This window comes from Sinohyriopsis cumingii, chromosome 4, assembly GCF_028554795.1.
Source record: "Sinohyriopsis cumingii isolate HCF-2022 chromosome 4, ASM2855479v2, whole genome shotgun sequence".
NCBI lineage: Eukaryota > Metazoa > Mollusca > Bivalvia > Unionida > Unionidae > Sinohyriopsis > Sinohyriopsis cumingii.
This window is the reverse complement of record NC_142964.1, coordinates 84,310,886-84,325,156: the sequence shown is the minus strand read 5'-3', so window position 1 is coordinate 84,325,156 and position 14,271 is coordinate 84,310,886. Positions and strand designations below refer to the sequence as shown.

General features: G+C 37.1%; 1 protein-coding gene across 2 annotated transcripts in view; it reads right to left on the bottom strand.

Moving 5' to 3' along the window:
• Positions 1-291: 291 nt before the first annotated feature.
• The window catches only part of LOC149801575 (lysosomal acid glucosylceramidase-like), a 76,134-nt gene continuing 62,154 nt past the window's right edge, over positions 292-14,271 (bottom strand). For both annotated transcript variants that reach the window (XM_089955804.1, XM_089955802.1), the window contains exons 9-10: positions 9,179-9,298; positions 292-1,646 (exon numbers count right to left, since the gene is read on the bottom strand). In XM_089955804.1, coding sequence (XP_089811930.1) covers positions 1,544-1,646; positions 9,179-9,298 — 223 coding nt within the window. In that variant the 3' untranslated portion in view covers positions 292-1,543. The remainder of the gene's footprint in view (positions 1,647-9,178; positions 9,299-14,271) is intronic.

The following is a 14,271-nucleotide window of genomic DNA, read 5'->3' as shown; positions in this document are numbered from 1 at the left end:
TTTTCATTCTTTTCTGTTACTTTGTAATGCAAAAAATTAAGATTGTACAACTAATGTACATGTACAAAATAGCTACCTCAGCACCCTTTCCATTTGTGGGTATTTGTTCTGAACTCATTTGAAAATTGTTGCCTAGGATCTTAATAAAAAGCATGGTTGACAATTCATTGAGGCTGTACATATGTATGTGCTTTTACCTATGCAGACACTGAAGCCAACACCAATGGTGATGAATACAATAGATTATCTCTATGTAATCTATTATTCTACAGTAAGATTAAAACAAATCAATTTGTATTCAAAATTTCTTTATACCAGAATAACTTGCTTTGATTTATTCATAAATCATATATACATAATAAATTATCAATGTAGGAAATGGTTTGTAATTGTAGAATAACAGCTACTGACAGAGAAATAACAACAACTCCCAACACAAAAATAAGAAACAGCTACTGACACAGAAATGCAGAGCATTTATACAAATAAAAATTAGGACAACGATAATGAACAGAGAAGGTACTAATATATGAACAACATGTCAAAACACAGCCCTCCCATTAAACAATTTTCTTCATTAAAACAGCCATTAGCAAAATATATAATCTGTACTTTATATTTTTAGATAACAGTACAAAAGTTGTCCAACAGCAGAATATACACAGTACATAATTTGCTCAACAGTATGATATACACAATACATAAGTTGTCCAAAAGTGTGAGATACTTAGCATACAAGTTGTTCAAAAGTACAAAGTGTACAGTCCTTCTGTAGAATTATATCAGTGTCTGCTATCAGTGGTCTTGCCAAGTATAGTCAATTTAGGCATGACATGATTTGTCAATTTAGGCATGACATGATTTGTCAATTTAGACATGACATCATTTGTCAATTTAGGCATAACATGATTTGTCAATTTAGACATGACATGATTTGTGCGGGTCTGAACAATGAAAGTTATTTTCTAAATTAAAAAAGACACTAAACTCAATAAAAATGGTGGAGATCCAGGTGGATCCCAGATCTGTTGGTTAGTATGCAAATAAGCTAGGGCATTTCCATCACGTTGTTTTTCACACCTGCATATCTGGATGCAAACAAATCGACAAAATGGTCATCACATTTATAATTAACCTAAGTGTTGCAAGGCAAAGTGTAGAGGACACTGCTTATCCCAATGACAATATCAGACAATATCAAACAATCTGCATGATTATCACGAGGTGCTGAACAACAATCTTGTCAATAATGTATGCTGCATCACAGTGAATGCAAACTGCTCAAATGATGCAATGAACCATTTGGGGATCCTCTCATGCTTTCATATTATTCAAGCATTTTCCCTCTGCTGTATGTCAGTACCAAACTTGACAGACACACCAATTTTCAAAAGTTTAAACTAATGTATTTCCATACACAAATTTTCCAAACATCATTTACATTTTCCATATTTAAGAAGTTAATGTCTGTGATAAAAAAAGATAAAATCCATTGATCCAGTATCTTAAGGTTTTTAAGAATGCAATATGAAGTTTCCAGGAACTATCTCCACCAGGTAAAGGTTATTAGACTCCTTGGTGGCACAATCTGATTCAGATATCCCACCACTGGGTCATGTATAGCTGTCAGCACTGGACCGGTTCCTCTGAAAGGGAGACTACTTTACATGATTTTATGAAAGAAATGTGAAAATAGCAATAAAATACAACCATCAGATGAAAAATTATATGCAACAATATGTCTGACTTCCTGTTTACATACCATATAAACTGAAGTTAGTAGCTTTCAAATTACCTCCCCTTGACCACATAGTTGGCTCCTTGTATAATGGATGTTTACCAGTTAAAGCTTGCGCAAAATGAAACATCAGGATATGGACATGGGTGGGAGAACCTAATATATAATGTAATCTGATAAGTATTTTCAAAAACAATTTTACTAATGATAAATATATATACCTTGCAAGACTGAATATACTAACATATTGAATTTGGACAATAAGTAAGAAAACAATGAAAGAGCATTCAACCTCTAGCATTGTCACCCTTCAGTGGGCAATATGACTGCACCCTCAAAGAAAGATGAACTGTTCTCCTAATGTGAAGGAAGTACATCCGGACCACTATGCGTATGAATATCATGACAGCTAACCCTGTATGGTTTTGCACTTGTGCCCAGGATGATGGTTGTGCCATCATGAAAGGAGCCTGGTGACTGTCTGGACAGCCATCAGGAGCCCAACAAGGTTCACAAGTGCTCTTCTTTATGACACCATATCAAACTGATTAAAAGTGGAAAAAGTCAACTGTGCATGCCAGCCAAAAGACTCAATAATATACTGAATGGAAATATTAAGTTTGAATGCAAGACTTGTCAGAATTGTTTAAATTTTATGAGCTGATAATTAAAGCTAGAACTACAGAGAAACTATACAGCTTAAAGACAGGGACCCAAACTAGATTAGATGCCAAGATCCATGTTAATATTTGAAAACAGGGTGTGTCAGCAGGGCCTTGATAGGTCAAAACTGGAAAGGGTTAGATGGATCCTTGTTTTGTTCAATATCCTTTCTTCCATGTATCACAAATCATAGAATAACATCATTTGATAGTGATTGGGGTTAACTTTGTCTCCTCAAAAAGAATAAAGAAAGAAGTCAGCCAATTGAGTCTAGAGAGAAATGACATCATTGTGTTGACACCCCTCAATGAAATCATGACACTTTCCCTCGCGTATCTGTACAGCCAGTTAGGTGTGGAAGGTCTACAAGTTGCACTGTGCTGGGATGGCCACCTAGAGGGGATAGACAGTCAGAAAACTGTAACTGTTTCTTGCAGATGGAGCTGTTGACCGGATAGCAGTTTGACATCGCCATATCACTGATCTCTGCTCAACATACCAACATATGAGCCAGTTGGTTGGTGAGACAGGTTGGTCTGCAAATGGGACATCATAGATTGGCTGGTAGGGTTTTTGCATATGGTAAAGGATGTGCAAGTCACACTGTCAGTGGTGGAGCAAGAACCCAGAAAAACCCTGGAAAGAACCACTGAGCCACATTGGCCGAGCCTGAGACTCAAACCCATGCAGACAGAGATGAGACATCAGTGATCTGTAATGGTGAGCGCTTTAGACCAAACAATTTTGTACTTGGATACTATGTACTACTAAAACAAGTCAAAAGGAATGAATGAACAGCCACATATGAATCAGTATTCTACTTTATAATCAAATTTAATGGATAATAACAAATTCCATGATAAAAAGTAAAATGGAAATGAGGTGAGACAATGCAAGTCAGTTCAAGCTTGTATATACACTTGTACAAAATAAAGAAGAAGAGCAATATTATACCCAAAATTTTAAGCTAGACCAAAATGATGGGATGGAAAAAAATAATTATAAGTAAAATATGTTTCTTCAAGGATATCTACCCAACCATAATCCATCAGACACACATCCACTACAATGCAAATTCAGCCTCTCAAGCTAATAAAGACATTCACCACATCTTCTGGCTTGTTTTACCTACAGAAGTGGTGAAAACTTGGATGTTTGCTAAATGGAAGTCATATGAGAGTCATCTCCCCATGCATAGAGTAAATAGCACAGAATGCCATCAGTTCATCAGTTACAACCAAAACGGATGTGCATGTTCTTCCCAGGATGTAACTGTGGGGAGGGTTTGGGAGGGTGTGCCTATAATACGATTGTGTCAGTATTTTCAAAGAAACAGATTTTACTCTCATACTGTTTCCTCAAAAACATTACCTGATCATAATAGATTACAGTAAGTAAGCGGAGTTGTAACTCCTTAAACCAGAACTGGTTATGGCTCTGATCTACTCTATGTGAATCAGCTTCAAGTTTTATAACTAGGATCATCTAATAGTTTATGTGCAGATGTGGTGTGAAGAAAAATGTTCACTCCTTAAAATCAGGAGGAAGTAGAGTAACCTGTTTTATTACAAAGCTGCTGAATCATCTGGGACAGTGTCCTATTGCACTGTTGATATAAGTCCCAAGTAGGTCAAACTTAGCCCTTTATGATGAAACATCTCTGAGGTAAAAGCCAGAGAATGTAATCTCTGACCTTCATCTGATGGTTTGGATGCAGAAAGCAGCTGCATTAACCAATATGCACAAGAACTTCATCTGGTCTATTTTTTCATGGCTGTACTTTTACGGCCAGTAATATCTTGGTACAGTGACCAATCTGGATCAGTGGTGAATATATACCAGCACCACATGCATATCCAGGTACTGGCTATGGTAATCTTTCCCTAAATAGCCAATGCGGGACTTTTACACCAGACACCAACAGGTTACAAGGTTACAAACCACCAGCTCTAACAATGCCATGATTTATACTTTCAATTTCCAGAAACAGGTTATGGTGATTTATTTTCCTAGTATATCTGGTCCTACCTTCAAGACATTGATATCAAGACATCCCCATCCCAGCCCTGACTCTGACCTGATTGCTTATTATAACCGGTATTCGAACCAGTGAACCATCTCACAACACCCAGTAAGTGATTTCTGGAAGTATCATGCACCAGCACCAGACACTAGCCCCCTCTGATTATGACCCCATTCCTGGAAACTTGGTGCCAGTCCCAAACCATGTTGGAAGTTAATGTTCACAAGTGTCATATTACATCCAGGGATCATGGGATTCTTGGGATTCCCTCCATTCTCTGAACAATTCCCACAAGAATACAAGTGTTAAAGGGGAAAGGTCACACAATTTGAAAAAAAAATCCTCAATGTTCTATATAATGGCACATGATAATTCTAATAAAAATTCAAATAGTTTTGTCATTTGCATCAAAGTGTACCATAGTCTCCTTTGTAAAAACCAATATATTCAGCACAGTTTATCTCTAAGACTGTTATTCTCTAGTATGTATTTGTGCATAGTGGGGTATTGAAATCGCTACCACCTGGCCAGGGAATACCAGTAGTTGCTGTATTTAACACTTTTAAAGTGTTATTACACATTAAATGAAGCCGATTATTGATTTTTTCCAGCAAAAGACAGCTGGAAGGATATAAATGTCCTCCCCATAATGTCAGCATCTGGTGCAAACGGACCATCTGGAATAACTCTGGTTGAGCTTGAAATGAATAAGGATTGCTGCTGAAGCATATGAACATGGCAGAAGATGCAGAGACAATATTCATGTCACAGAGGAATCTCAGGATGATTAACCTCCCCTGTAAGCTGTGGTACCCTGCCTCATTTCCCACCCCATTTTCTTGTAAATTACTACATGCAAGACTACAAATGCCACAGTTAGTCTAGACCTGAAAGATACATATATGTGCCTCCATATTCCCATTTGCAAGTCTTCTTAGAAATTCCTGATGTGCATGTTCAGGGACATAGTATGCCAGTTCAAGTATTCCCTTTGAGTTTAGTATCAGACCATGGGTTTCTTGAGAATTTTAGAGAGCTGTGTTGCACTTCCAATTAACTCAACATCCATGATTTCCAGCTTCTTGGGCAACATTCTGCAAAAGTACCAGGTGAGTTATTAACACATCAGATTGTTTTCCTTTTTTTTTCTCCTTGAAGTCCTTGTCAGCAAAGATAAATCCAGTTTCACCCTAACATTTCACGTACTTAGACATGGAGTTCAAAACCCATTTGAACCAAATCTATCTCTTTCAGTAGTGTCTTGTATTCACTCAAAGGATAATATCAGCCACATAATTTTGTTGTTACTTTTGGATCCCCATCAATACAGCAGCAAATCTCTTTGGGATGCCTGTTTATGGGACCACTGAAAATGATTAGGTATCACACTGGGCTTTGCCAACATTGCAATTGCAATTTTTTTTTGTATATACAATCCTGGGTTTGGAGTGGAAAGATTTAAAAGCACCATGAAAGATAGCCACAAACTTGGATATCAAATGCACCTGAATCAATATATATTGTTACATACACAAATCAGTGTTCATATTGACAAACCATCTAACTTAATCTTTGGTTCTCCAAAGTTGGTCTTTAGTGTTGACTTCAATAACACATGCACCCTTCATCAAAGCAGGCTGACTATAATTTTCAATAAAAACAAAGCACCTTTCACCAATAGAAGTCAGCATCAAACTTACATAAAAGCAATGGAATCTGATCAATTGTTGCATTTTCCAAAGTGACTGGAATAAATTGATTGTGCTGTGAAAGTCTCCTTTTTGCAGGAAAAAAGCTTACAAATGCTACTAAAATGGTGGTGTAAATGCAAAACTTAAAAATTATTGAAATCTATCCATCACGATAATTGAAACTGGGACATATTGCAAAGATGTTTGTTCAACTTCATATTTGTTCACATTTTTATTTCCCTATAAATAGCCTCATCCCTTTGGTAGTCTTGGCAAGATGAAAGTTGTCTCAGGTTGACCAAAATCAAGGCCAATTTAAGTACATGTACATGTAGCACGTAAACAAGAACTGTACAGCCATGTGTTATTGGCAACAATGAATATCGTGCTTGTTGACAATAAGATAAAGATCTAATGTGGACCACCATTTTTTAAATATATGTTATTTGTATTTTCTAATGGGATGTGACTGATACATAAATTTTCTAACGAGTGATCTATACTCAAATTCATGAATATTTCATATATATATAGAGTACTTAACACGTTATGGACTGTACTACACAAATGCAAACTGTCAGTATATAGGTGTATTTCAGACTAGTTTTGTCTTCATTTCATCAAAATTTCCATTGTTAATTTTCTTTCAGTGTGAATCCAACTCACTGATGACAGGTCATCTCTTACAAATTTCACTTGTATGCAACCCCCCCCCCTTCCAATCCCAAACACCTATTTCAACATCTGCTTATCTTGACAATATTACCTTGGTCCCACGGATCTTGAAATAAACAGGTAGTATTGTATTATGATAATTTCAACATTATTTGAAAATCAGCAATGAAACATTGAGGTTGGCAATTTTTTGGTGATAAACAAGTCTTTTTAAAGCCAGCACCATCCCTGGATGATTCTTCTATTACAGGGGCAGCCACAATGGGGGTCTCAGTTTTAGGAAACAACCAATCCCATCTCAGCCAATGGGAGAACCTCAGCTGACATACAGCAGGCATCCCATTGCAGGATTAACCACTGGAAATTATAACCTAAACTAATGTCAGCATGGCAGCCTGGGGTGTTAACATCCTGCTCTCCTTTCAATAATACAGCAGGGTTTGACCCCTTTGGGAGCACTTACTGCATATCAGTCTCCAGGAAATGAAGGCCATACAGAATGCCATTCACTCATAGCTGGAGACTGTTTGGAAAAGGCACTCACATTCAATCTGACAACTTGACAGTCATCAATTACATCAGAATGTCTCCTGACCTGCTTTGTGGTTTGGGATTATCTAGGATGGTGTTATCATCAACAAATCTGCATCAAAGTCAGTCACATTCCATGTTAGTTCCTTGTTTTAGCAGACTCATTATCCCAGACTAATTCATATCAACTTGTCCATTCACCACTTAGTATTCATTTCAATCTGTTTCAATCTATGATTTTTTGCAGTTGACCCCTCATGGAACTTTACCTAATGAAGTAGACGGCAAGGCATCCATCCTTCATCTCTGCCAAACCTAGAACCAAAAACCCTGGCAGTCAACCTTGACCTGGAATGGCCTCATTACATACACTTTTCTCCCAACCCCTCAGATTCCCTGAGTACTGCAAAAGTGGGAGAATTAGAGTGCATCTAATCCTGATTACTCCCCTGAGGTGGGAAAATTCACCAATCAGTGATCTATTTAACTTTGCAGTGGATATTCACAGGAAAATTCTGCCTTTACCCAAACTGCCAAAAAAAAGCTATAGATGCAGTTCTTCCATCTGAACCTGAAGATGCTGAACTTGTATACATGGCTCATGTCAACCACAACCTGTGGAATAAAGTGTTCTTAAACAAATGGCACACATAACTGGTCGGGAAAGAATACCCACCACTTTGAAAGCATGAGGAAAATGGAATTGTCTTCAAGTGGTGAGGAATCTGTAGTCTAAATCAAATTACATTTTTCCTTGAAGAGACCTTGACCTTTGGGCAGGGGTGTAATTATGGCAAACAACACACCATTTGGTTGTGATATAAACCTGGGCAAAGCTTCATGAAAATCTCTCCAACTTCAAAAATGCTGTGTGTTGGACACACATTAGGTCGTGTTAACATTAGGATGACATGACCATAATATGCCTAAGACAGAGCCAATAATGTTTTAAAAGTGCTAATAAAATGAACACCCACCCCTCCAAGGCACAAAAAATACCATCATAAATTGGTTGGTAATTTACAGGACTTAGACTTGGCAGATAATGATCATCCAACCTCTTTTAATCATCTGTTCTGGGCTTCTGTGTCTCATTTAAAAAGATGTGTACAATGCAATAAGCTATACTTATTTGCTCTTCTAACCTTTAATAATGAAAATCTTATAATGCACCTTTTAAAAGTTGAGTACTGTTGATCATACATTTATGTGCTTGAATTTCTGGTTGATTTTTTGGACAAGCATTATTATTAGCATTACCTACAAACTGCATAATGCGGCATTTCACATTTCTCTTCTGATAACTGTTTTAAAAATCCAGAGCAATTAAAAATTGATGTAGGAATTAAATGTGTCTAAAATTTATACAACAGACAATTTATTCTAAAAGATTAAAGACAAATGCATCGTAAGGTGGCGAATGATTTGGGTGATGTACTTTATACGGGTCATATCAGAATGAATTTGCTATCACTGGCACAGACAACTAATTCAATTCACAAAGACTGTAATTATAATGTTTTATATCCCATCAACAATCTGAGATTAAACATTTACAATGATAAAAATGGTATCCTTTGTAGCTGGTTTTGGGTTTGATCCTACTATTGTGTACAATTTATCCATGCATGATGTTCTGAAAAGAAAAATCACAACTGAAATTCCAGTAATGATTTTCAGCGAATCAGTGACCTGCATATTGTTAAAGTATGGCATTAAATATTCTACAACAAATACCATACACTGATTCTGAAGTTCATAAAATAATTAGCTGTAAATAATTGCCACAAGAACAAAAAAGAAAACCCTGAAAAAATAAGAAAATTTGGTGAAGATATAAAGGCATTTCTAAATTACCTATTGAGCATAACCACAGCGACTGACCCATCTGGTCTTTGAAATGCGATACTTTCAAAATCCTCTAATGAAGTTACTTGTGACATTTCTATCCTCTGTGAACCTGGGGTGATAAATTTGCTGCAATAGGAAAAAGTGTTGTTAATAAATATGTTTCTCCAAGACTGCTTACCTAATCACTTTAATATCAGGATATAAGCCTGCTACCTCCCAAATCCAGCCTTACTAGAGGCGAAATTCATATTTTCTAACTATATCATATACAGGGCAATAACTTCTGCCTATTACCTCCCCTTGCCACCACTAGGTGTCACCAGTTTTTGAGCTGAGCCAACTACCAACAAGGATGCTCCCATAGCAGGGTGGATGGAAAGGTCTTTAATTACTGTGATTGGGTAAGTATCCTTGGAGAAACATAATTTACTAGAAAAATGCTTTCTCCTTTGAATATATTCCCCAATCACATTAACATAAGGAGAATAGGTTATAGGAGGAGAGAATCTAAGCTATACCTCAAGTAACTTGCTAGAGAAAAAAGACTGGATTCCCTTTGTGAATGCTAACCACTCTCCTACTTAAAACAAAACAGCCTATGGTTGCATGGACCATGACTGCTCTATTATTGATTCTTTCCATATTACTATCAAAATTCAATGGCAGATGCAGCAAAGCTAAATGGCTGTTTTGATTTAATTGAGTCTGATGGCCACAGGACCCATCTGATTCAGGTTTAATCTCTGCCAAGCTAAATTCCTGAGATAAAATCTCAATAAGGTTGACTCTGCATGTCAGTCAACAACTTCTGTGATGTCTCAGATCAAAATGTAGCATTCAAATATGAAGCTCAGAGAGATCACTCTAATTTGATGAGCTGAAATCCTCATGAGGCCACTCTGATCTTTTGAGATGTCAGAGCACACTGAGTATATAACCAACTTAAGCCAAAACGTTCAGGCTTGGGAGATGATATCCTGCTTTCATGTCTTCATGGAGATAAAGAGTCCTTTGTGGTTGCCATGACTTGCCTCTGTGCAAGCAGTGCTGAAGAACATGGACTGTAACTTGCATGGATGCTGCTCTCAAATTATCCAGCATATGATCAATTTCTTACTGACCAACTATGGCAAAAAGTTCTTGGCTTCAAAACCTCATTGTGTCATAAGGATCTCTAACCATCTTATCTGAACTGAAGATAGTTCATGTCAACTGAAAGGACCATCTGAACTGGAGAGTGTGGGTCAATGGAAAGGACTGTCTGAACTGAAGAGACTGTGGGTCAATGGAAGGGACCATCTGAACTGAAGATAGTTCATGTCAACTGAAAGGACCATCTGAACTGACAAAGAATTTGGGTCAAATGAAAGGACCTTTAAAGCTGCTCACCCTGCATGCTGAAGTTCAATGTATCATGAAAAAGTTTTGTATGACAACAGCTTCATTGAGGTACCTGCCAATGGCTCAAATTTTTCTAAAATGTGCCATGTTAAGTCCTATGACAGATTCCAGTTTGGAAACAGGGTGAGGGATTTTGATACATTCAAATCAAATTGGTAAGTAGGTCTGACAGACCTTTATCCTGCCCAAACTCCCTTCTGTCATGATGCCTGAAAAATGTTTGATATTATGGAGACTTTGATGATAATGGGTACCAACTTTTTCTTCTCATAGAGCCAGAGAAAAAAGTTGGCTAGTTAAGGAGTTAAGGCACTCGAAGGAACAATGTTATTAACTTAACATCAGTCCCTGAAAACACGCTACTTTCCCTCACAAGCATTCAGAGTGTAGGGTATTCTTGCTCTTGACATTCTCTCCAAACATCAAATTCTTTCACAATGCTGTCCTGACAAGAGCCATGCTTGAAGGAGAAGGTGATATGGGCAAGGGTGGAACACCTGTGACCATAGTTTTGTACAATCACTAAGCAAATGTATATCCTGCTCCTTTTCATGATCTGATGGCATGTTCATTATAAGTGGTGAGGAAGAAAGGAAGGAATTCAATAAACAAAATCCAAAACCCCTCCAAAATAACTTTGGATCACTCATTAATTTTGCGGGATTAGGTTGATTCAACATGACGGGAATTGCAGTAGTCTGGTACACCCTTGTAAACTGTCTGTGGGCAGTGAGTTAACTTAGTGGTGGGAGACAGGAGGCTTGAGGGTGTAGAAACTTGGTTTATTGCCTCCCCTGTAAGGATGCCTCCTAGACTGGTTCAGATGTTGTCTGCTGGCACAAGATTGAGATCTGAATGGTACTTGGAACATAAAAGACCTCTTGATTGGCTCACCTATTATCCATCCATTGTAACAGGGATCCAATTTTTTTAAAATGAGGATATGGGTGGATCAGCAAGTTGGAGGGGTAGTTCTTGAGCTGACTGATTTTGGACTTCTTCAATCTTGACCACGAACTGCAATGGTGAGCAAAGTAGACAAATCTTTAAAGCCACAACATGGCACGTTAAACATGTCACAACTTTAAAAAAATCAAGATTGGAAGGGGCAGTCAATGCAATTGCCACTGAATTGTGAGCTGGTCTGGTAGTAACCCAACCAATTTGACCCCAGATGTATTGGTTGGCTGATTTTTCTGCCAGTTGGAAAACTTTCAATGAGGCCAAATTCAATATCGAAGATGTGCCAACAATGTTCTGAACCTACTTTGAAATAAGATACAGAAACATTTAATCCACTTTTAAAAAAAGATGGGGCTGGCATGTTAACTGTGACTAAATTTTTATCTAGCACCAGGAGTTCAGTATGGTAGGTGGTTTAATGTTTCTTGTACCATTGCAATGAAAATGTTGCTGGTACTTGGCTCTCAGAAAAATAAATCCTTAGCATACTCCAGATCACAAATATGTCCAGAGAGCTTATCATTAACCTCCTTGATTTCTGCTGACTGGGGAAGCAATAGGAACGATGAAGACATCTTCATTGTCAATGTTGACCAATTCCTTGACTTTGTAAGTATGCATTGTGTGGGGGTGTAGGGAATTCCAACACTGACATCACCTGGTATATCTCCTTGACAGTAGCCTTAAAACTAAACTCTGTCTTCTCAATGGCCAGATCAGAGTAGGACTTTTGCTCAGGAATATCAATGCACTCATTCCTGTTCATGGTCTTCTTCCAGTTTGGGACCAACCATTCATTATCACAATGATGATGCAATGTCATTGTTTCTATAAAATTCATAGCCATTATCCTGTGTGTAAGCAGTGACTAAAGGAGAAGCTGGCTCTGCCAGACAATTTTGTCATACTGGTATAGATGGCTGATTTGTTGGGAGTATAGCCAACATGGTTACTGGCTATGATGAAGGTGGTCTGGTTGGTACTGACCTTGCCATGGGCATGGCTGGATATCAGATCTATCACTAAAATCCCCATAATAATATATTTGTGTATATATATCATTAGGATCTCCATAAATGTAGACATATGAAGCCACAGACCTGACAAACATATTATCTCTATGATCCCCTACTGAAATGACTAGACTGGATAGACAGCTGGCTCAACTGGTTGGACGATTGTGGACAGCTCTGGATGGTGATCCGGTTGTAAAGGATGGATCCACTGGATTTGCTAAAATTTCCCAGACTTACAGGTCCAAATGCTATGTTTGGACATGCCATCTGGGTACCTAAAAATTGAGGTACACTTCCCCACTGTATCTTAAGTACCTGTTGGGAATTTAACATTTGTGTCACCTTCTTTCTTTGTGCTTTGGTTGACTTTGGACCAAATGGTGTGCACTCTACATGGTACTGATGAAGTACATTTGTACATGCAAGGAACAACTCATGTGTGTCCTCCTTGGCCTTGAACTTGTTGCATCTATTAAACTTCACTGAGAGGTTTCAATGAAATGACAAAATGAAACAAAACAACAAAAATGTATAAATTAATGATGAGGCATGTTACAAAGTCACTAAAACAACACCTGTTACTAAAAAGGAGAGTGAGCAATAGGCAGTGTGCACAAAACCGTGATGAACAACATGCATCAATTATAGCATGTTGTACTTGCTGGTATAAATTTGACAAAGTCCAAGGTGAAACAGAAAAATATTTGCAAAATTTAAAAAATAATATTTCTCAGCTGTTTAGGAATGAATCGTTATCCAAATGAATCCCAAATCCTGAATGGATGATTTGAACATAGCACAAATTTGACTGGTGTTATGTATATTTAATTTGCTTTATTTGTTGGTTAGTTTTTTAATTTTTTTCTTCATTTCATTACATGTTAATGTAATGTAACATTGTATGCTGGACTTGACCTTGTCCAAAAAAGAGTTCATTTCTGCTTGACCTGAATTGACATTTTTAATTTTATTCTGTGGTAACAACTAATACATAGCTAAATTATTCTCATTGTGTATGGATTAAACATCAGAATCATTATTAATAGACGTAAATGTGTTGATTTGTGTCTAGTATAGGTTTTGGAATTTCCTTAGTTTATTTGATTATTTTGTAAACATCAGGATCATTATAGAAGGTGTTCCATTAGGTAAAGTTTCTTTTAGAAAACGCTAATTGCGAAATGAGGTAAGGTACAGAACTATATAATCTTGTAACTGAGAGGATTTTTCAGTCATGCTTTAGGATCTAGCACTTTCAAGTCCTATTATATGTTGTTTCCAGTTGGGCTGAATTTTATTTCTTCAAAAATTATTGAATTCAAGTGATTATTTTCTCTGGAAATACAAAAGTGCTCTGATAAAATTCTTGGATAGAGACATTCACTGGAATTTATAGTGAATTCAAACCTGGAATTATATTACTGTGGTTCAACAAAAGACTGTTACAGATTCTAAACTACCATATAATCATTAGGTCACCAGAGATATAATCACCTTCAGTTTTTGGATTTATTCGATACTTCTACTGAATTTTATTCAGGACTTTAAATTATTAGGATTTGTGTCCATAATTCTTGGAGTATTTTGGGATTTAATTCATAATATCGTAGACTGTTCTGGTGACCTAGTGGTTAGAGCATCCACCTCGAATGCAGGAGGTTGTGGGTTCGATCCCCGGTCGAGTCATACCAAAGATTTACAAAAATGGTACAAACAGCT